This window comes from Bacidia gigantensis (genome assembly GCF_019456465.1).
Source record: "Bacidia gigantensis strain McMullin 20006 chromosome Unknown scaffold_268, whole genome shotgun sequence".
Taxonomy (NCBI): domain Eukaryota; kingdom Fungi; phylum Ascomycota; class Lecanoromycetes; order Lecanorales; family Ramalinaceae; genus Bacidia; species Bacidia gigantensis.
This window is the reverse complement of record NW_025408614.1, coordinates 1,339,527-1,362,183: the sequence shown is the minus strand read 5'-3', so window position 1 is coordinate 1,362,183 and position 22,657 is coordinate 1,339,527. Positions and strand designations below refer to the sequence as shown.

Sequence of the window (22,657 nt, the reverse complement as noted above, 5' to 3'; positions counted from 1 at the left end):
TGGAGGGTCTGATCAGACGCGTGAGACATTCAATGAATGTATCCGGACTGATAATCAAGAGCGCAGGTTTACGGAGATGTCATTGTTTTTGCGAAGGTCGACTGCAGGTCGCATACAGGGAGCGAATGAAAATCCCGAGGTGTAGTTCAGGAGTTGCAGCGGTCACCTCAGGTCGATTTGGCCGGCGTAGGGAGCAAGAATCGATAAACGAATGTATGAGAAGAGTATGGTGAAGAAGAAAATATACAGAAACTATGTACCAGGCCAAAATGGACCACAAGGCGAAAACGAGGATGAAGGTGAGATGTTCAGTGTTGAGAACTGAACACTTCCCTTCTCTGCGCATTCTGATTCGCTTTTTATTTAGGTCTGCCGAAAGTACGGGCAGTCGACCAGGGTCGTCCCATCGATTCCCAACCATCGCAGCCCCCACCACCAGTACAGGAACAGCCATCCCTAATGGAGTAAATTCATTGCTGCAGTTACCGAAAAATCCCTTCCCCTCTCCGCGCCTCTTCCTGCATATACAATTCCAGACCGATTGATCTGCTAATGCACGACCATGCAGGCCATCGTGAACTGTGTTGGATGTGTATGAATGCCTCAGAGGCACAATAAGGCCGAGTACTGCTTGCTTGAGAGTCGGACGGTGTGGTATTGACACAAGACACGGGCTGGATATAAGCAAAAGCAACGCAATAGCCAAGCCTGTTACTTCGTCGCCATGTTGCTGAAATACAAGCTTCTCACATCATTCCTTGCATTCTCCTCTGGGCTATGCTTTCAATCCCCTCTGAAAGACCTGTCATCCTCACTACTTGACGGTGACAAAGCCCCAGCAATTACAGACAGTCTCCCTCTTACCCACAGCCTAGACATCTTCAGCACAGACACCACGCAACTCCTCGCCCTCCACAAACTTCTCGTCTCCATTCCCTCCGTCTCAAACCACGAGCATGACATCGCCATCTTCCTCAAAGGCTACCTCGAGGCCCAAAACCTCGAAGTCGAGCTCCAACCCGTTGCCTCACAACAAACATCCTCCTCCTCTTCCGCACCCTTCTCCAAAGCTCTAAAACCTAGGTTCAATGTCTTCGCCCACCCCAAAGGCGTTCGAGAAACCCCATTGCTCATAACCTCCCACATCGACACCGTTCCTCCCTTCCTCCCCTACAATGTTCGCGCCGGCGACGAGATCTGGTAAGCCCTACCTCCCCCGTCTCATTCTCCTCCCTCCAAGAAACAAAACGCCAACTCACCGCCCCAGGGGCCGCGGCACCGTCGACGCCAAAGCCTCCGTGGCAACTCAAATCTTCGCCCTCCTCTCCCCTCCTCCGCACCGATCGCATCCCCGCCCACTCCTCCTCCCTGCTCTTCGTCGTCGGCGAAGAAAACGCAGGCGACGGTATGCGCACCGCGAACAACCTCGGGAAAGCCTGGGACGCCGTCATATTCGGCGAGCCCACAGAACTCAAGTTAGCCGGCGGGCACAAGGGGATACTGAGTTGTGTAATTAGAGCGCATGGGAAGGGCGGGCACTCGGGTTATCCCGAACGGGGCGAGAATGCGATCGATATGTTGTTGACGGCGCTGGTGAAGCTGCGTGAGGCGGAAATGCCGTGGAGTGAGAAGTATGGGAACACGACTGTGAATATTGGGGTGATTGAGGGGGGTGTGGCGGCAAATGTCATTGCTGAGAACGCGGAAGCAGCGTTAGGTATCAGGATTGCGGCGGGGAAGCCTGAAGCTGTGCGGAAGATTGTGTTGGAGACGGTGAGGAGTGTGGATGAGCGGCTGGAGGTCGAATTTCCAGGCCCAGCGTATGGGCCGGTGGATATCGATGTGGATGTGGATGGGTTTGAGGCTATCACGGTAAATTATGGAACTGATGTGCCGAATCTGGAGGGGAACCATAAAAGGTATTTGTATGGGCCTGGAAGCATATTGGTAGCGCATGGAGCGGATGAGCATTTGAGCGTGGTGGATTTGGAGAAAGCGGTGGATGGATACGAGAGGCTGATCTTGGGGGTCTTGGGTAAAATTGAGGAGGGAAGAAGAGAGGTTCGTGATCAGGAGCTGTGATCATGATGTATAGAATTAGATGCAATTGTTTTAAATCGTAAAAATCGTTCAGCATACACATCCGAGTTCTCTTTCGCCGCCAACACCGCCGCTATCTATCATGTAAATCATGACTTCAAATCACCCAAATTAATGTATGTGAAATGCCGTTAACAAAGGACTTTGTACGCCTTCTTCCATTTCGGCCATTGCGCGTGTTCAATTGCCTCTTCATGCACCAGCTCATCAACATTCAAATCTCTTACACCAGCTTTCAGATCCATATCCTTGCATCTCACAAAGGGGGTCTTGAAAAACAATTTGTAAGGTACGTAGCAAAGTAACACGATAGGTATACATAGACAAGCCTGGAACCAATTCTTGGTCCTGGCTATCGTGCCAGTAATGTGGCTGCCATCTTGATTTGGTACTGGTGCGAAGCCGGTCCAGAATTCGGCAATAATTACAAGTATGTTGAAGATGAAGCCGAGCCAGGAGCCAGTAACACCAGCTTGAGAAGTGAATGCGAGGTCTTCGAGTTTGTGATTCTGTAAGCGCCAGGCCCGCCGGAAACGGATGTGAGCAAGGCAAATGGAGCCCCAGCTGAAGATAGAGCTCAGACCGGAGAGAGCCTGCATCCAGATGAAAGCCTCGTCTTCTTTGTCTGATGCGGCGAGGAAGGAGAGGAGACCTAGCGTAGATGCGAAGAGGATGGATCGAAGGGGTCGGCCTTTGCGATCGATGTAGCAGAAGAATTCAGGGGCTTGGCCTTGCTCGGCAAGTGCTGTGAGAGTCCGAGAAGATCCGTACACGGCTGAGTTGCCAACACTGAGGACTGCAATCATGATTACAACGTTGAAGACCGAGTCCAGAATTGAAATGCCGGCGTCTTTGATGGCGAGGACGAATGGGGAGGCTTTGGCATCTGCTGCATTGGAGCCAATGAGACGTTTGTCGTTATATGGCACTAAGAGGCCAACGAGTGTAAGAGACACGATGTAGAACAGGGTGATACGCCAGAAGACCTGCTTAACTGCCGTGGGTAGAGATTTGCGAGGGTTTGCTGTCTCAGCTGCGGCGAGACCAACCAGCTCTGTGCCAGCGAAAGCAAAAGCGGCTGTGACAAAGACCGAGCAGAGACCTTTGAACCCGTTGTGGAAGGCTCCTGGGTGGTGCCAATATCGACCACCTATATATTCCTGGCCCTCTTCTCCACCTCCAATGTTCAGTATGATGCCCAGGATTATGAACCCCACGACAGCAACGATCTTGACAAGGGAGAAGACAAACTCTGCTTCGCCATAGCCCTTGACACCGAAAAGGTTTATGCTGATGATTAGAAGAAGGAAGATCGAGACCCAAGCAGCTGGGGAAATCCCACTGTTCCAGTACTTAACGGTCAGGGACGCAGAAACAACTTCCAATGGCAGAGCGACCAGCCACTGAATGGCATAATTCCAGCCCATAGCAAAGCCCCAAGCAGGATCTAGAAAGCGTGTCGAGTACGCAGAAAAGGAACCAGCTACGGGAAAGAGGACAGCCATCTCACCCAGAGCTTGACAGGTGCAGTACAGCATACCACCAATGAGACTGTAGGCAATGAGCACTGAGGCAGGCCCACCTGTCGACAGTGATTTCCCCGAAGCGACGAATAGACCGGTCCCAATTGAGCCTCCGATGGCAATCATTTGCAGATGCCTCGACTTCAATTGTCGAGCAAGTGGTGAGTCTGCGGTCGCCTGCGCTGCAGCCTCGACATCATAGACCTTCCCATTACCGCCGAGCACGCCGTGTGATGAGATGCGCAGGCCTGGATCTTGCTTGAAGCTATCCCAGACCCTTCGCGGTATACTGGCACGTGCGCCGCTGGACGCCGAGTACGGCACCGTCTGGCCGAATGGATTTTCATCCAAGGAGCCGGAATCGGGGGAGGAGCTCATCGCGTCTGCTTTCTCAGCCGTATGATATGACGGTGCCGCCATTCTACCGGCTCCGCAGCCGGCGGTGAGGTCCGAAAATTGGAAGATCCAAGATCCGCGTTCCTTCAAGGCTTGATTCGGGGGCTATTGAGGAATCAAGGGACGAGTGAAGCGACACTGGGTCGATGGGTGTTTAAGGGCGCTTTTTCACGGCGATCGCCACAATTCTGCTTTCTTATCATCACGATAATGGTGGATTTGGCGGATGGTAGCGGCCATCCCGATGACCGCACGTAGGCCGAGGTAATTGGGATGCATTGGATGAAATTGGTGAATATGGGCGGAGGGTTTCGAGATGGCGATGGTCGAGATGGAGATGTAGGTGTAGATGGGACGGGTGAAAGAGGCGACTATTCAAGTAGTTGGGGTGGCACATCTTTAACATAGCTTGTAGAGATAGGCTAATCGAAGCAGCGGGCAGCGGTGATATGATTCGGTGTTGGGTCGATTGGTTGGATGCTTTTGGAGAAAGCCCCCCACTAAAGCGTTACCTAAGTCCGCCTTGCGCAAGTTTGGCGAGAGGCATGAAAGTCTGTACACTGAGGTACCTTGAATAATAGGCCTGTCTCGGCCTGCCAAGAAGCGATCGACCTACATGCACTTATCTCTTGACTCTTGAGAGATGTAGAGTTGTAGAATGCGCTTCGTTGGCATAACATAGAACTATGCAATCGTTCTCGATTAGGCAGTACTAAGCGCTGACACCCTTAACCTTCCGTCTCATCTCTGGCTTGACGTCCAAACTTGCGAGAATTGGGATGCCCGCTCAAATCAAATCAAATCAAATCAAAGCCGTCGCTAAGCTGCATTCTCGATTATCGGGCGTCAGCTCTCCTTTTCGCGACAATGAAAGACCCATCGCTGACTCGTCCATCGTCATGGACTGATTCATCATTTGTTGATCCTCTGTAAGCCCACCGAATGGCATTGTTTGGAACAGCCACAGTGAGCGCCACAGCCGTTCTCATTCAAGTCTGGATCGTCTGCCTTACCGAATCGTACCTCAGGGGGAGGTCTCGTACACATAGCAGTCCATTATTTGAGAGTCCGCGTTGAAAAACAGCTTGCTGAGTGTATCTCGTACCCTTTTACCTCCTCCGACAATCCTGATCCGTCTCGTGGTGTACAGCTTGAACTGAGAATCATGGTATCTTTTCATCTTGGACCTCCGGCGTGCTTCGTCAAATCAAGGCTCAAGTAAATGTTACTCACAGAATATTCCGTTAGTTTTCCTAAGATCAATGTAAGTTCAAACGAGCCACTGCTGGCATACTACTGAGACTGGGGACTTCAAGGACGGCTAGATTGCTTCACTAGCAGATATGCCCCCTGATTTGAGCTGAATTACATTAGACTCGAGAAGCCTTTATATACACAGAAGACATTCTAGCTCTGCAATTTGTAGCTATGATATGCCATCAACCAGTGGATCGAAGGTCTCCGAGCGTTAAACGGAATCGAAGTCTCTTAAATATATATCTAGAGAAGAAGAACGGCTGCGACCGCAGCACCGAGCCCTCCGATCTTGTTACTTGCATACTGTACAGCTCCACCGGTGCTGGCTGCAGCTGATGAAGTGGCAGATGAACTTGCCTGAGTAGCGGAGCCTATATCATTATCAGCTTTCTGGTGTTCATGGTCTCTGATAAAGCGGCTTACCTGCTACTGCACTGGCACTGCTCATCATACTTGAGACACCAGCGGCAGCCGAAGACGCTTGACTGCTGGCCGAGGCCGCCTGACTACTGATTGCACTGCTAGCTTCACTGCTCACTTGTGCAGCAGCGGATGATGTAGCATCGCTTGCTGCACTTGACGCTCCACCGGATCCACCGCTCTTGGGGCAGGCATCTGGTCCCGGAGCTTGTAATGTCACTTTGACCGTCGAGCAAAATTGCTGGGCCACCTGTAGGGTCTTTTGTAGATCTTGGGCTGAGCAAGCATCGGCAACGCAGCAAGAAATACTCTTAATGAAATCAGCGTCGGCGCAAATGCATTTGACGTCGAGTTTGCAGTTGGCTGGAAGATTGGCGGCGCAGGGTTTCTGGAGGAAGATGTCAGCCATTGAGTTCTTGTGTTGTGAATCGATCACTCTAGACTTACAGCGCAGTCGGGCAATTCACCAAGTGATTGTATCTGGGCTGAGCAGAAAGTGGCAAGGATAAGTGCAAAGAGTGCCTGGGCAGAGAACCTCATGGTGGATTGGATGGTCTCTTAACGTGGGTTTTGCGATTGCTTGAACGTCTGGTATATATAGGAGAGGGGGTATATACTTGAATGGAAAGGGAGTAGAGTGAGGATTGGAATCAGGTGAGGTCCTCACTTTATTGTCACCTCCACCAAGGAAACGCGGATTGAAGAAAGTGCAAGAAGCGTTGATGGGCGCTAGCAGATGGCACCCATGGATCTCGTCCTCAAGCGGTAATTGGTTCAAGGCCTAGCGCAATTCAGTCTCCCGTCTGAACCTTGCAGCGTGTGAGTGGATACGGTCAATCTGAGGGGCAAATTAGTTGTGTTTCTTACTCCAGTTGAGTTAAGCTCGATGTAAGTGGGAACGGGAAGGCCGGCTTACCTGAGTTACCTCCCCTCGATCCTGGGGCCTCATGTGCTTCAAAAGACTTGCAGACACATGAAACGTCTTCAAGATGCCGTCTGATCTCCAACCGCACAAATAGCATGCAACCATTTCGGTATGAGATAAAGTGGAGTGGAGAGCGGCGGAGCGGGATGGTGGGTCTAATCTAGAATTATCATACATCATACATGAGCCTCTTCGGGAGTGGAAGCCATGGATGTATTCGGGTGGTGATGCGGGGGACCATTGGCCGGCAGTCATATCCATGAAGATGGTGAAATCTGTACGAGATCGAAGGCAATGGACATAAATATCTTTACCCGTGATGCATCTTAGAGATGGCGTGTCTCAAGGTTCGGCTCCGCCTGCATAAAGCTGCTCCGCAGACGTCAACTACTTGACATTCCCGTGATATTCATTCTTGATACTTCTGCGTGCGTTCCCAATATGCTTGTCCTTTTTGTGTCCTTCCGCACACTGTATATGTAGCTTCCGCCAGCTCACTCCGCCGAAGTTGTCCGCCCACACCAAATGGGCCTCGGAATCCTTAGTTCAAGGAGTAGTAGGCAGGTCCCAGGTGCGCTCCCATTCCAGTTGACAGTGCTCGCGTGTTGACCATTGCAAGGTACCTCGTCCGTCTACGATGATCCTACCCGACCGACGCACAATGGGGAGCTTGACTCTCGTTTGAAATACGACAAAAGCGGAGGAGTACCTGTTATACTGGTCCCACAGCCAAGTGACGATCCAAATGACCCACTAGTATGCCTTTGAATACGTCCTCGGTGGGAGTCGTGGGCTAATGTCCACAAGAATTGGCCGTTATGGAAGCGCGACGTTATCATCGCCATCCTGTCCATCACCTCTGTCATTGCTTCCACTCTCAGTCCGCTCCTTGCCGCCAACACCGTCACACTCTCTCTTGTCTTTCAGCGAGACTTTACAGATATGGCACTCCTGACCGGCTACCACTTAGCTGGGGTGGGAGTCGCTGGCCTGTTCTTCGTCGCTTCCGCAAGAGTGTGGGGCAAACGACATTTGTATCTATTAGGGACAGTCCTCATCATCATTAGTAGCGCATGGGGTGGCGCAAGTGGAACAAATTACAAGAGTTTGCTATGGGCTAGAATCATACAAGGAGTCGGACTTGCCCCATTCGAGGCCCTCGTAAATGCAAGTGTCGGAGATTTGTATTTTGTTCACGTATGTCCCAATTGGGTCTGCCACTCATGAATCAATGCCGCAGCGCTGATATTCGCATAGCAACGGGGCATTCGCATGGCCGTCTCCAACCTTGCTCTTTTCGGAGGAGCATTCTTCACACCTGTTCTTGTCGGGAAGATTACGCATACTATAGGCTGGCAATGGAGCTTTTACCTAATCGCCATATTCTGCGGCTGCATGCTCCCCTTCATCATATTCTACTGCCCAGAGACCGCCTTCCGAAGAGATCAACAGTTCAACACCGACATCACCGGCGAACGTGAGGCGATACCGCTCCAGTCCACGAATGGTCAAGCCCACGACAGCGACAAGCGCACAGGATCAAGTCCAAGCAACTCGACCGAGAACATGAACAAATCGTCTACCAATCCGAACGCACCCAAAAGCTCCTACATTCGCACTCTTCTTCCCTTCAATGGCCGGAAAACCAACGAATCATTCTTCAAGCTCCTCCTGCGCCCCTTTCCTCTCTTCCTTCATCCAGCTATCCTTTGGGCAACACTCACACAAGGCGCTCTAATTGGCTGGACCGTACTCATCGGCGTTGTCCTTGCTGCAGTTTTCCTTGGCCCACCTCTCTGGTTCAACGAGGTGGAGACGGGATACATGTACGCTGGCCCATTCGTAGGAGCAATTTTAGGATTCATCCTTAGCGGCCTACTGGCAGACTGGAGCGCAAAACTTATGACGCAACGGAACAAGGGCATTTATGAACCCGAGTTCAGGATCCTGCTCGTCATTCCGCAGCTCATCATTGGGTGTCTGGGACTATATGGCTTTGGTGGTACGGCGGCCAATCCTACAAAATATCATTGGTTCTGGCCGGACTTTTTCTTCGCACTGGAGGTTATGGGGATGGTGATTGGTGCGGTGGCCAGCGCACTGTATATCGTGGATGCGCATCGTAAGTCTTTCGCCTTTTCGAGCCCATCGTTCTCTGCCATTTACTGTTCATCAGGCGAGATCGCGGTCGAAGCGTTCACTTGCTTGCTTCATATTCAAGAACCTTTTCAGCTTTGGCTTGACTTGGAAAGCTTACGACTGGCTCAAGACCGGCGGTATTGCCGAGATCTTCTACATTGTCGCAAGCGTACAGGTGGCCATTTGCCTTTTGAGCATTCCAATGTGTAAGCCTACTTAATTCCTTAGACCAAAAGAAGGATCTAGTGCTGACAGCGAGCTAGATGTCTTCGGCAAGAGGAACCGAGCCTTCTTTCATCAACATGACATTCTGAAGATTTTACACCTTGCATGATCTCGACGATTATCTGAAGCGATGCTGGCGTGGTAGCTTTTGCAGTAATTTTAGCGAAGAGCGTTAGGGCGTTTTACAGCTTGTTCATATGTCTATACTCTATGGTTCGCTGAAAGTGTCGATTATCTATTCAAATCTTACGATTTCTTGAGGGATATACTTTTGATTGAGTAGCAATGAAGGTAAGAGTATTAAGTCAATTAGTTACTATTTTTTTAATGCTTCTATCTGGCGGATAGCGCCTTCGCATATCAAGTATTCATGCCGGGGTTTTAAACACCAGTCGCTATGCAATTTAGTCTTTATTCTAAAAATTATGGGCTGCGCCCGGTGCCTTTACTGGAGCAGCTCCAGTCGTGCCGTTCATGGGATTTGAGTCTCCACCCGCCACACCGTCCGCCGCATTCTGCATCTCCAGTCGGTGCATGGCATCTTCATTCGTGTGTTGTTGAGAGGTCTTAGCCGCCGGCAAGAGATCAACGACAAAAGTAAGGACGTAGAGCGTGAAGATGAAGGCGATGACCCACTCAAAAACGGCAGCCACATTCTGATGCGAACCGAATATTGTTGCAGCAAAGACGATCGCCAGGCCAATCTCGACCCTAGCAAAATTATCAGCCAATAGATACATCAAAGGGATGGGCTCAACTCACAAAATAAACGTCAACTTCAACCAAAAACTAATCCTCAGCACCCGATGCTGGCGGAAATGCATCCCCAGCCTCTGATACTCCGCGCAGATGAAAATAGCACTGATGACATAACCCGCCATAAACAGCAGCAAGAACCCATCATGCAATTTCGGATGATCCACTGTATCGAAGATACTTAGGAGAATGAGCCCGCATGTTCCCGCCACCGCAAACACGATGCTCAGCCCACTCAACACCTTTTCCGCTACGCCGAGGTTCTTGGCGAGACGCCCTGTGTGCCGCAGCCAGCGCTCGGCGGCGAAGGAGAGGTCGAGGAAGACGGTCGTGATGATGCAGCCGACGATGAAGAGGGGCTGCAGGCCTTGCGCGCCAATGTCGGAGATGTAGGCTATGCTCTGGCCGGTGTTCATGGAGGAGTAGTGCGGGTGACCTTCGGTGAGCCAGACGATGAGCATAGCTAGGAGGGTGGCTGGTTGGAAAAGGATGTTAGTGTTTGGTTTGCGGGTGATTGTTGGATGGGAGGGGGAAGAGGATTTGTACCGAGCCACATGCCCGCGCTGATGATTGGCAGGATCCATATGAAGCTGTATTTGAGGATTGCTGGGACTGCCATTGTGGATAGGGCGACAGGTTCCGGAAGTCTGCCGGGTGACGAAGGCGGGTTTCGAGAGAGGTGTAACGATGGACGTGGGTGAGGTGTAGTATTATCGAGGTTCAAGTGGAATGCAAGGAAGTAGACTGCTACCCGCAAACCGCAGCAACGAAGGTGTAAACAGCATGACGGTTCAAGAAGTCTTGGAAGCCTGGCAACGATGATGTATTTATTGACTTGGAAAATATCTTTTGCTCGGGAGCTCGGAGAATGCACATGCGACTTGCTACGTCATCAGGCTTGGTGCTGGATGACTAAATACCCTCAGAGGTACAGACCAAGGCAGAGAATAAGACATGATCACTTGCGTATAGAATATGAGATGCTATAAACCCATACGTTTGATTCTGGATATCTTGAGTATTTGTCGCACAGGCCGTATCTCGTAAGCCTTACGTCAGCATGTCGTTGCTGCTGTAGCCACTTCCCTACATAACTTGGTCCCCGTTCTCTCTCCCTCGTCTTTCAGCAGCGTCAGCCCCGAGGTGGTGGGCGATCGCCAGCTGGGCTTCGTCTGAAGGTCTCGCTGACTGTCCAGGCGCATGAGAAAAGAGGCAGCTCCAAAGGTCTCCTTTCTTCACCAATTCGCCCCCACTCCCGCCTTTGGTCAGAAGGTGGGACAGTGGGTTCTGCTCCAACTCGACTGTATTAGCCATCTCAAGTTGGCTTTCAGCTGGCTCTTGATCTTCCAACCCCCTGCTTTGCGCCTGGAGCTGGCCAATGTGTGCTAAGCGTCGCTGGACCGAGATGTCGTAGATTGACTTCTCTACCGTGCCTTCAACTAAATACATCCATACCGTCGTTTCATTGTGTTGGCCAATCCGATGAACCCGTGCGATAGCCTGTAGCTCAATCGCCGTGTTGATCAGTGGCTCACATAAGAAAACGTGTGTGGCATTCACAAGATTGAGTCCTGAAGAGTGCGCTTTGGCATGGAGGAAAAAGCATTCGACGTTGGGGTCGGATTTGAATTTTCGTATACCATCCTTCCTGTCGATACCAGTAAAGTTGATCTTGAAATGCGAGAATGCCCTGCTGAGAACATCCAAAAAATCACGGTACTGCGAAAAGATGATGGATTTCGCACCCGGGTCATGCTCCCGAATCCATAGCAAATGCCGTGCAAGGGTATCGATCTTTGTACCAAAAGAGCCGTCTAGGTCAATGTCCCTGATTTGATTCAACGTTGACTCACGAACGCCAGCATAGATCGTTTCAGACCCAGTAGCGCTTAACGTACTTGCAGAGGGCTCGACTGAAGGAGCCTCCTCTTCTTGCATCGTCAATTCCTTTGATTTGAAAGTAATCTGGTGGAAATCATTACGGGACAAATGCTTCTTGCATTGAGGGCATGAACGATTGCGAGACCACCAGAGCCTGAGGCAATCGCTGCAATACGTGTGCCCACAGCTTGTCAGGATACCTGATTCGAATGGTGATGTGCAGATGATACAGGTTCGCTGGCTGGTATCTGCTGCTTCGCCCCGTAAGTAAACAAGATAGCGTCCGTTGGATCTCAAAGTTGCTACGCGTGCTTTCATACGGCGCTCTTCTTCCAATTTGCTTGTAAGTATGTCGGCCCGCGTTTCAGCACTCATGGTTTCCTCAAAAGGAGCAACAGTGTCTGAGATCGCCTGCAATTGACGATAATAATCGAGCCTGAGATTCATGGTATCTTTGAATATTTCAACTTCCTTATTCAGGGATGCTAGGGGCTTAGCTGACTCAAGCGATATTTGATGAAGATGCTGTATCAGGCTGTTGATGAATATGGTTTCTGCAGCAGCACGCTTGTTGGACTGTTCTACCAGAGGGCGCAGCTCTGATCGTAGTTCTCGTAGCTGTGTCATCAAGCCTCGTACAGTACCCACGGTACTCGTCGTTTTCAGGTCTGAGCGCTTCTTCAGCAGCCGTATGAGTAGTTCTGGAGAGTGTCCTCTGCCTTCTTTTGCCTCTTTCAGAGCGACTTCCATCTCATGGTCAATTAATGTGTTGTCTTGTCCAGTCACAGATACGTGACGATCGGAGACAAGGGCGCGAAGGGCGTCAACATATACATACACTTCGTCTTGTTGCTTCGTTGACGTTTCATACTCGTCACCTTGAAGCTCGGTTTCTTCTTGATCCACCAATGGGAGGGTAAGGAGCATGCCTGCTTGGTTTCTCCACTCAATGATCTGCATCGTTTGAGACTGCAGGATTTCAACAAGTCTTTCAATCCTGTCGAAAAAGGCACGAATTTGGATACCACCCTGGTCTTTCGGAGGCTTCACACAGGGAATAGGTACCAAGTTTTTGCAACGATCCTTGACTGTGGAGACAGCTTTATCAGCCTTCATTTGAGATTCGACCAGCAGCTCCCTCCGCAAAAGTTTTGCCGCTTCATAAAACGATTCTTCCTGGCGCTCAAGGTCTTTCGCATGATTCGACATTGGCTTTTCAGCCACTTGGCCAATCATTCTGGTGTCACCTACTGTCTCCTGCGAGTTGTTCTCCTGGCCTGGCTCTCCCGAAGCGCCAACTTCTTTTGTCTTCAATTGGTAATATGCATTAGCAGCGAAGAAGGTACACATATGCTCAACCTCAAGAGCCGCCCGTAGTCTTTGCCGGTGAGGACCGGTACTACCTACATCAACGTCGTCCCCATTCTTCTTAGGGCTTTCTTCGGCCCCCCTTTCCGTAGCTACCTTGTCCAATTCAAATTGCAAATGCAAGCGGCATTCACGAACTACATTCCGAGCTTCGTCGAGCGTTGACAGCCATATTTCTAAAGCTTCTTGTGTTTCTTCGGTATCTTCGTGGATCTGACCACGTTTGATTTGGGACATCAGTACATTGCGTTCCTCAGTCCGGGTGGCGAGGTCGTTCTGTTCAATCATGACCTCAAGTACTTCAGCTACAGTTCTGAGGGGCCCTTTCCCGCTCCCAAGGGCTTTCCTATTGCGGTTGCCGACCTCGGGATGGAGACAAGTCTGCCTTAATCGCACAAGCCAGATTCGCATTCTGTCAATGATCTGAAGATCTTCTGGGTCCCAATCCTCTCGGAGAGGTGCTCCTTCTTGATCGAGCCCACACTCCTCTGCCATTTGTTGGAACAGGGCTGAATAATGCTGTTCCTCAATCTGCGTAAATGGAACTGTGAGCACGACTCTTTTCTGGTGTGGCAATTGAATTTCATCTCTGATCTGCGCCTTGGTGTGACGAAGAGTGATGTTCTGGAATATTGACCATAGAACCTCGCGATGTTGATTGACGAGTCGATCCCAAAGCAGAGGTAATGAACAATATGGTTGATATTGTAGGAAAATAAGAAGGCCGAGAAGATCTTTCGCATTTCTTGCCGGCGTCCCGCTGACACACCAGGCAATTTGACGTGGAATCAGACTCGCAACTTTGGCCGCGTTGCTTACTCCGCTTTCTACCATTTGAGCTTCATCGAGGACGACACGGAACCAATTGATCTGTGTTAGCGGTGAGAGTCTTTTCTCATACCTCTTCTCGTGGCGAAGATTCTTTGTTGGGGCTTCAGCGTGGTGGATCTCTCTCGCCAGGATGGGATATGTTGTCAGCACTACGTCGCTAGTGATACATTTGCTCTTTATTTCAGTATCGTCGTTCTTGTGACTTTCAATCTTCATTCCCTGATAAATCGCTACCTTTAGGCAAGGAGCAAGCGCCTGTAACTCCTCCTTCCACTGCTGTAAGATGGAAGGAGGAGTGATGATTAAAGTTCCTGCTAACTGCTTCGTTGACGAGATATTATTTTCCTGGTCCTGTGATTCTTGCCTTCTGTGTAAGCAGATAAGAGCTATGATCTCGACTGTCTTTCCAAGACCCATTTCTTCTGAAAGAATCCCACCTCGGAGAGCTCGACATGACGATCTAACAAGGGTCTTGTCGGTCGTAGCGACGCCTAGCAATTGGCTAGAAAAACAGTCACGACCATCCTGATCCTGCGTACGTACAAATCCATGGGCGATTTTGCTGTCCTCACTCGGTGAATCACACGGGAAAGCACCTTCTCGCTCTAACAGCCAGCGTATGGCTCTTTTCTGAAATGGATATAAATTGCACTGTAGTTCCGCAAGAGGGGGCAGGTCTAAACCTGATTTTGGATCTGGGACATGTACATGATCATAAAAATCTTTTGGAGACCATGGATCGCGCTTGTTTGATGGCCATGCACCAAAAAATTGTGACAAGTCCAAAGAACGGGGCAAGCCCGGACTCTCCAGCAAACTCTTCACGTCAGGGACAAGGATCCTGACCGTCAAAACTAGCGATAGCGACGCATTGTCGGCCGTTACGCTCTCCTTGGCAGTAGTTCCCACTTCAATCCCCCTTGGAGACAATTCAAAGGAGCTCCTTGCTCTGACCGTTCGGCTTGGACGCGACAACGAAATCGCATTTTGGACGATCTCTTGGTCGCGTTTTTCGATAAAACCATTGAGCGTTAGCTGGCATAAGTCGATACCCTTGATGGTAGCGACCTTGATTATGTACTGCCGGTGGTGTACACCCCTATGAGCATCTTCCACAAAGGCAACGAGGCGCACTGGCAGCCTTTCACTGTTGGCAGGTGGCTCAAGAGGCGAGGGAAAGCCTTGCGGGAAGATCTGTACTTGTCAGTCATTATAGACTTTCCATTCTTGAATTCGCATCATACTATATTGAGGTCAAGCTTAGCGAACGTCAAATATTGATCTTCAATCTCTGAAGGGTGCTGACGGGAAGAGCAGCCGTCTTTGTCTATTTTCCGCCTCTTTGCGAAGCGTCCTTCCCCTACTTGAGCCGTAGGAGGGGGTTCGTGTGTTTTCAGAAAGTATTGCAAACTGGAAGGCGCTGGCTCTGTCGACAGTCAGTCGTGACAGGGAGGCAATGGCTTGTAGAATCAAGTTACCAGTCGCGTTGAGCTTCGTTATTGCGCGGTCCATAGTAACTACTCCACAGCGAGCAGTACCCTTGCAGAAGCCTCAGCGACCTCGAAGTGCAAGAGGGAAATGAATAATAGTTGTGAGCTATCGTGGATGCACCAATCGATATGAAAAATAAAGACCGATATGTCCGTGCCAAACACCATTCATTTTGAGATCAGGCGTCAGTTCATATTACTCATACCCACTAGCTGCTGGCTAAAGTGAGATTGTGCAAACAAATCCAAATCGAAGACTTAGAGCACGCGGTTGCACTGAGCAGCACTTATCCATAATGCTAACGCTAATGCTAATGCTAATGCTGATCTACTCTACCTTCTGTCTATGCTCTAGGGGTTTGGGTATGTACAGTTTTCTCTCAATATATTTAAGAATCTCATCTATGAATCTGAGCGAGTTCATTAGCTGTGATATCATCGTTGTTAGAAGAATATGACTTACATCACGGGTATGCTTATCAGCAACACTGCTTTCCATTCGTTCCAATTCAGCGGTAGAATTGAAAAGAGACTTTGAAGGAATGGAGTGTACAGGATGGCGAAGTGGAGGGCCATGGACAAGGAAATGGCATAGACAAGGACCATGTTATCCCAGAGTGGTAAGGTGAGGAGCGACTCGCTCGATGAGAGTGCATTCATTGCGTTCAGCATTTCAATCACCACTAAAATTGATAGTGAGATTGTAGATGCAGCTTTGCCACTGTCGTTCGAGAACATCTCACACCCAATTTCCGGGAATTTGGAGGAGCATTGATGAAAGTGTGAAAGTTGCCAAAAGGTGATCTGTGGTCCTTCGCTGTTGAACATGAACCACCAGGCGTATCCAAAGACCGTAGCACCGCCAACATAGATACCAATGATCATATATCGGAAGAAGAGCCAGCCTCCCACAAGGGCTTCGTCTCGTTTCCTGGGTGCTCTTCGCATCACATCATGATCAGGTGGATTGAACGAGAGAGCAGTTGCAGGGAGGCCGTCCGTGACAAGGTTGACCCATAGGAGCTGGACTGGGATCAATGCTTCCGGCATACCCGCCGCCGCAGTCAGAAAAATAGAGACTACCTCTCCTATATTGGATGATATGAGGTAGCGAATGAATTGCTGGGTATTGTTGTAGATCGATCGACCCTCTTCAACGGCGACTTCGATAGTAGCAAAATTATCGTCAGCGAGAACCATGTCAGACGCTAATCTTGCAACATCGGTTCCTGAGCCCATAGCCACTCCAATGTCAGATTTCTTCAGCGCTGGTGCATCATTGACGCCATCTCCTGTCATTGCAACTACCTCACCAGCGGTCTGGAGAAGGTCTACCAACGTGGACTTATGCGTAGGCTCGGTTCGAGAGAAGAGGGAGGCTGACTTTGCTGCATGTACTTTCTCGCTATTGCTTAAAGCATCAAGCTGTTTACCAGTCATGCTTTTGCCGCTCAGGTCTTCGTGCGGACCAAAGATGCCTATTTGCCTGCATATAGTTTCTGCTGTATTTTGATTATCACCCGTGATAACAACGACACGAATGCCTGCTTCCCGGCATTTCCGGATCGATTTAGCAACCTCAGGTCTCGGCGGATCAAGCATACCCACCAAGCCAACAAGAGTCATTCTTGTCTCAAGCTGGCTATATTCGGCAGTTGTTTTGGCGGTTTTGATCAATGTGCTTTGCTCAACGTCATCTATGGTAGCTAATGCTATGACCCGGAGACCTTGCTTGCCATATTCTACCACCTTTTCCGACACAGTAGCTGCAAGTCTTTGATCTAGCACGAATCTGGTTGCACTTGATCCAACTAGTGCGTGTGTGCAGCGGTCCAGAATACTTTCGGGAGCTCCTTTCACCAGGAGGCGCTGCTGCCCAGCATGACCTACCAGCACAGACATACTCTTGCGGTCTCTCGAAAATTCGTAGATCGCTGTCCGAGGGCTCTTGTTTTCGAAATACTTGCTCGCATGATGAAGTTTATCCTGGGTAGGGAGCGCCCTCGCCTCCTGGTTCACCGTCGCATTAGGGCTTCCGATCTTTTCCACAAGCACACGTAGAGCCCCTTCCGTGGGCTCTCCTACACTATGGAATGTACCATGCTTTGGATCGAATGAAAGCTGAGACTCATTGCATAGCGCTGATATCTCCGCCATCTTCATGACAATTTTTGAAGATACGGCGAGATCATTTACCATTTTGCCACTCTGAAAGATGCCTCCTTCCGGCTTAAAAGTAGTACCTTGAACTTCAATTTCTTCTAGTCGTGCGTCTGAATCACTGATGTATACCATTTTATTGACACTCATTTGATTAGTGGTCAAAGTCCCAGTTTTATCAGAGCAAATGACACTACAACTTCCTAGAGTCTCGACCGATGGCAGACTCCGGACGACAGCGTTTTTGGCGGCCATTTTCCTGGTTCCTAATGCCAGGCAGGTTGTAATAACAACAGCTAGCCCCTCGGGAATCGCCGCCACTCCAAGTGAAACAGCGATTTTCAGATAGTAGATAGCTCCTTTGACCCAGGTGCCATGCGAGGGGTCATTAAAGTGCTGGATATTGATGAGCCAGACCAAGATACATATCACGGTGATGACTTTGGCAAGCATATCGCCAAAATCATTCAGCTTTTGCTTCAGTGGGGTCGGTTCAGAAATTTGTGATGTGATACTCTCATGTATATCCCCAATGGCTGTCGAGCCACCCGTCAAGACCACCAAAGCAGTCGCATGCCCAGTCACGACGGTAGTGCCTGAGAAGAGCATATTAATTTGGTCTTGCTTGACCGCTCGAGGATCTTTCACGGCGCTTGTATCTTTGCCCACGCTCTCGCTCTCCCCTGTAAGTATAGCTTGATCGACTTGGAAGGTATTGCTTTGGATCGACACGACTCGACAATCAGCTGGTATGCGATCTCCTACTGCCACAGATATGACGTCTCCAGGCACCAGATCATTTGCTTTGATTCGTTTAACTGTTCCATTGCGAACCACTTTGGCTTCGCTGGCAGAGTATTCCTGCAGCGCTGCGATCGCCTTTTCTGCGCTGCTCTCCTGGGAGACCCCAACCACAGCATTTAATATGAGGATTGTAAGGATAACCGCAGGATCGACAAAAGCTGTCCATCCTTCTCCATCTTCGAACAAAGCTAAGACGAACGAAATTGCCGCAGAACCAAGTAGTATGATAACGAGCTGGTCTTTGAATTGTTCCAGGATCAACTCCCACAATGGAGTTGGTGGGTCTTCCGGGAGCTCATTGCGACCAAATCTGTCTGTTGCTTCGTCGACTTGGCTATCTGATAGACCTTCATGCTCTTTCACCTGGAAATGATCTAAAGCCTCATGGGACGACACTAGGTAGGCGGACTCCATGACAATATAGCAACGCAAATAAGCGTCTTCTAGTAGGATTTTGGAAAGAAATCGGATTTGCACCGGTAACGTACAGGCATATCGAAAGGTAGAGACCGGAGAGCGAAGCTAAAGGGGAGAGTTTGAATGCGAGTAACGGATTTGAATGAACGCCTGCCCCAACTACCTCAGAACGTGGCCTCAATGAGTTTTGCTTTATACTTTTTATGTCCGACGGATATTAAATCAACGGAACAATTCCGATTCCCGCAGAAACTCAAGAAGGCAAGGGCTGGCGACACCTTGCCTGATGACTGTGCCCCTATCAAGTTCTATTGAAAGGCTCCAAGCATCCGAAGACCGATGCATCGCGACCTCCACATCGGAGGTCCTGTAAATATTACTTACAAGAAGCATTCTTCGTGGCTGAATCTCGCAGATTACAGAACGCCCTGTGTTGCACTGAGACTGATAGCTTGACGAAAATGGCATCATGTAGTGCTAAGAACGCCTCGATTGCCATATAGATTGCGAAATATGCCCCCATGAATAGCATCCCGTGAACAGGCAAATCTAGTAGCATTCAACACTAGATAACAGAGGACAAATTCTGCCTGCGTAGTGTGATGCAACGCTGTCGCCTTGAAGACTCGGGCGATTGTTGCGTATCGCAGTAGGGCTGAAGGGATAGCGCCAATCGCTTACTGCGGCTTCCGCTGGTAATTTGCTGTCCCTCCTCCAACTTCCTTGATACGATCAAAGTCGAACCATATCCAGATCTTACTCCAATCGAACACATCTACACAACAGGCGCTCATCCAGCATATCCGCACAATCAACTCAATATGACACAATCAGAGGTAAGTGATTCATGAGCCTATCAAAACCCGAAGCTCTCAACGCGCCCCAGCTCTTCTTCTATCCTAGACTTGTTAAAACTGCGTCGCTGACTGTTCGTCTCCTTCAATAGCGTGAAAGGTACTCCATTCAATCTCGTTTGTCCTATGATTGCCTTATTAACACTGAGTGAAGCAAGACGTTTCTTGCAAGGCTATGCGAGCAGGCCGAGCGATATGATGGTATGGACTACCATCCGAAGAGAGCGCTTTTAGGTTATCACTGACAGTACGCTTCATTAGAGATGGTGACGTTCATGAAGGTTAGTCGCTTGTGAGGCACATCTGTAAGACACAATTAACCGTCACTAGGAAGTCGCGAAGGTGATTTACTACTCAATTAGGCTTGCACGGAAGGTCGTGATGGACAATGCATCTAACAAGAATTCAGATTGGAGGGGAACTCACTGTTGATGAGCGAAACCTGCTTTCCGTCGCCTATAAGAACGTTGTCGGAACGCGAAGGGCTTCTTGGCGTATCATCTCCTCCATCGAACAGAAAGAGGAATCGAAGGGCACGGACAAGCATGTCGGTACAATTCGGGATTACCGACAGAAGATCGAGACCGAGCTCGAACGCGTGTGCCAAGACGTTCTCGACGTGCTGGATGAGTCTCTTATTCCCAAGGCCGAGTCAGGAGAGTCGAAGGTGTTTTACCACAAGATGTGCGTTCAATAATAGAAATCGACAAGATCAAATACATTTCGATCGATGCTGACGCAGAACAGGAAGGGAGATTATCACCGTTACCTCGCTGAGTTCGCGTCTGGTGAGAAACGCAAAGTGGCCGCAACCGCTGCCCACGAGGCATACAAGGTAAGAAACTCACACTTAAAAAACTCATGCTCAAACGTCTAACAAAAATTAGAATGCTACAGATGTCGCGCAGACTGAGCTTACTCCGACTCATCCGATTCGTCTCGGACTTGCTCTCAACTTCTCGGTCTTCTACTATGAGATTCTGAACTCGCCAGACCGTGCCTGCCATCTTGCTAAACAAGCCTTTGATGACGCGATCGCAGAACTAGACTCCCTTTCGGAGGAGTCTTACCGTGACAGCACACTCATCATGCAGCTGCTCCGTGACAATCTTACGCTTTGGACGTCTTCAGATGGAGGGGACAATGCCGAAGCTGCTCCAGGAAGCGAGGTCCCCAAGGAGGGTGAGAAAGCAGCAGCACCTACCGAGGCCAGACCTGATGCACCTGCGCCCGCTGCTTCCGAGCAGTCTGCTGAGCCTGCACCTTCGTCTTAGATCATTGCACTGGACCGCCTCTCTTCGTCATGAAATATTCCCCAGCTAAGACGTTAGAGCGTGGTAGATAAAAGGCGTCTCGTTCGGAAAGTGTCGGCGATATTGCAGGCTGGTTTTCCTTTCATTTAGCTGATCATTATATTGCACGCGTGTGAAGGACAAGCGAATCGAGAAGGCGGAGGTCTAGCCCATCAAGCTAGCTCTCGAGTAAATTGTTCCCTATCGGGATGCTGCATTAACCTATTGAAGACTTGTCTCGTCTCTCCTTGAGGAGATCTCTGAAGTTTCACAGGTATGGCATCGCAACAAGATGATGGTCTCTTCTCGTAATGAATTTTCATTTGTCTAGATATCTATCACCTTTGCTGACCAGCAATTGGTTTCCTTTGTCGGTTGTTTATTTGAATTTTGCCTCTTCACTGCTTTGCGATATCATTTCATCCGGGCAAGATTATGTACAACACTCTCCTGTTGCTGTGTTTCTACACCACATGCCTTCAAATATGGCTTGATACCTCCATACTTTTCATCAATGTAGCTCTGCATCTCCTCCACAAATCCAACGGGACATCCAGCGAATTCTTCCCCCAGGCCGACGTCAGCAATTTCTTTAAGCCTCTCTACCTTTTCCGGTTCCAACTCCTTCTCACTTGCTACATAATCAGCTCTAATAGCTGGCATTGATGCATCCAGCAGTAAAAGTACTAGGATGACTATCAGTCCGGTGCGGTCCTTGCCCTGAGTACAGTGGACCATGATTGGGTAATTGCTTGTGATTGCCAACAGCCCAAAGACTTGGCGTATATTCACTTTGGAATGGTCCAGGCTGTCTTTGCCTAAGCCGATGAGTCCCCTGGGCGCCATTACTTCCGTCCCAAGGACTCTGATGGCCTCTGTGCGGTACCCAGCAGCCATCAGAGCGAGGAGCTTCGCGAGACTTCGCCATTTTAGCTTCCAGAGCAACGCTTTCGTAAAGGCTCCCCCATTCAGATCGATGTCAGCATATTTGATGCCTGGCATACGCACTGTATTTGCTGCTTTCTGTTCAGTGGTTGTGAGAGTAGCGGCATTACGGCGTTGTGAGAATTTCTCATCTTGCTTGATATGCTCAGTGTTGGAGCGTAAGTCTATGATAGTGTGAATACCATAGGTGGACGTTAGTTTCTGGACATCCTCTGGGCTGGCTTCATCGGGACGTGCTGAACGGAACAAGAGTGAAGGCTTGAGAAGCGAAGTGTTAGTAAGTGCGTTGATGCACGAGCCTACATCGCGGAAATTGAGTATTGATTTGAATGGCGACTGGGGAACTCCGGCTTCAGGACTAGTAGACATGGCGCTGCAGGGAGAACAGCATGTATGAAATGGATATCTAGGAGCCGACTTGAAGACTAAGAAGGAGGAGCGAAACTCAGGCAAGAAACAAAACACGGTCAACACAGTGAATGCGCCAGTAGCGTGGGTTTTGCTTCAGTATTACAGGAAGAGGTCAAGACAATATATGTCCATTGCTCTAAGAGGCATTACCATTCGGTCACACAGATTATTGGGATCATGGCTATGAACGTAGCCAATATAAAAAACAACTTACAGAGTTGGAAGCTCCCTGCTTAGAAAACCGCTAGATTCTGGGCGAGCCTCAGACGTCATTCGCGGCAAATAGCGAAATGAACCGCCTGGACAGCTGCGCCCTTTTCGCACCTAGGAAATACAATGCATCCGATGCAGCGACATACCACCAGATAGCTCATCAGGACACTCCAATTTGCTGACTATTAACATCCTCGCCAGCGCCGTGACCTTCTGGAGCAACCACCTCGCCGGCCATGGGCCCCACTAA

The 22,657-nt window shown here is 49.6% G+C and overlaps 9 protein-coding genes across 9 annotated transcripts; 4 read left to right on the top strand and 5 right to left on the bottom strand.

The window, feature by feature from the left end:
* Positions 1–724: 724 nt before the first annotated feature.
* KY384_009145 (uncharacterized protein) lies at positions 725–1,204 on the top strand (the record flags this gene model as incomplete). The annotated part of the gene is made up of 1 exon (XM_044817631.1): positions 725–1,204. One exon carries the CDS (start codon positions 725–727, stop codon positions 1,202–1,204), a length of 480 nt encoding a protein of 159 aa, XP_044664784.1.
* A 203-nt stretch (positions 1,205–1,407) lies between these two features.
* Positions 1,408–2,082, top strand: KY384_009144 (uncharacterized protein; the record flags this gene model as incomplete). Its single annotated transcript, XM_044817630.1, has 1 exon — positions 1,408–2,082. One exon carries the CDS (start codon positions 1,408–1,410, stop codon positions 2,080–2,082), a length of 675 nt encoding a protein of 224 aa, XP_044664783.1.
* A 149-nt stretch (positions 2,083–2,231) lies between these two features.
* KY384_009143 (uncharacterized protein) lies at positions 2,232–4,043 on the bottom strand (the record flags this gene model as incomplete). Its single annotated transcript, XM_044817629.1, has 1 exon — positions 2,232–4,043. One exon carries the CDS (start codon positions 4,041–4,043, stop codon positions 2,232–2,234), a length of 1,812 nt encoding a protein of 603 aa, XP_044664782.1.
* A 1,476-nt stretch (positions 4,044–5,519) lies between these two features.
* KY384_009142 (uncharacterized protein) lies at positions 5,520–6,236 on the bottom strand (the record flags this gene model as incomplete). Its single annotated transcript, XM_044817628.1, has 3 exons — positions 5,520–5,647; positions 5,700–6,084; positions 6,144–6,236. The coding sequence occupies 3 exons, from the start codon at positions 6,234–6,236 to the stop codon at positions 5,520–5,522; spliced, it is 606 nt and encodes a 201-aa protein (XP_044664781.1).
* Positions 6,237–7,563: 1,327 nt separating this feature from the next.
* On the top strand, positions 7,564–8,980 carry KY384_009141 (uncharacterized protein; the record flags this gene model as incomplete). Its single annotated transcript, XM_044817627.1, has 3 exons — positions 7,564–7,818; positions 7,879–8,743; positions 8,874–8,980. 3 exons carry the CDS (start codon positions 7,564–7,566, stop codon positions 8,978–8,980), a joined length of 1,227 nt encoding a protein of 408 aa, XP_044664780.1.
* Positions 8,981–9,401: 421 nt separating this feature from the next.
* Positions 9,402–10,202, bottom strand: KY384_009140 (uncharacterized protein; the record flags this gene model as incomplete). Its single annotated transcript, XM_044817626.1, has 2 exons — positions 9,402–9,696; positions 9,748–10,202. The coding sequence occupies 2 exons, from the start codon at positions 10,200–10,202 to the stop codon at positions 9,402–9,404; spliced, it is 750 nt and encodes a 249-aa protein (XP_044664779.1).
* Positions 10,203–10,827: 625 nt separating this feature from the next.
* KY384_009139 (uncharacterized protein) lies at positions 10,828–18,689 on the bottom strand (the record flags this gene model as incomplete). Its single annotated transcript, XM_044817625.1, has 4 exons — positions 10,828–15,015; positions 15,066–15,245; positions 15,649–15,721; positions 15,775–18,689. 4 exons carry the CDS (start codon positions 18,687–18,689, stop codon positions 10,828–10,830), a joined length of 7,356 nt encoding a protein of 2,451 aa, XP_044664778.1.
* Positions 18,690–19,513: 824 nt separating this feature from the next.
* On the top strand, positions 19,514–20,820 carry KY384_009138 (uncharacterized protein; the record flags this gene model as incomplete). Its single annotated transcript, XM_044817624.1, has 6 exons — positions 19,514–19,528; positions 19,705–19,747; positions 19,808–19,827; positions 19,956–20,230; positions 20,294–20,381; positions 20,434–20,820. The coding sequence occupies 6 exons, from the start codon at positions 19,514–19,516 to the stop codon at positions 20,818–20,820; spliced, it is 828 nt and encodes a 275-aa protein (XP_044664777.1).
* Positions 20,821–21,252: 432 nt separating this feature from the next.
* On the bottom strand, positions 21,253–22,152 carry KY384_009137 (uncharacterized protein; the record flags this gene model as incomplete). Its single annotated transcript, XM_044817623.1, has 1 exon — positions 21,253–22,152. The coding sequence occupies one exon, from the start codon at positions 22,150–22,152 to the stop codon at positions 21,253–21,255; it is 900 nt and encodes a 299-aa protein (XP_044664776.1).
* Between the last annotated feature and the right edge of the window lie 505 nt (positions 22,153–22,657).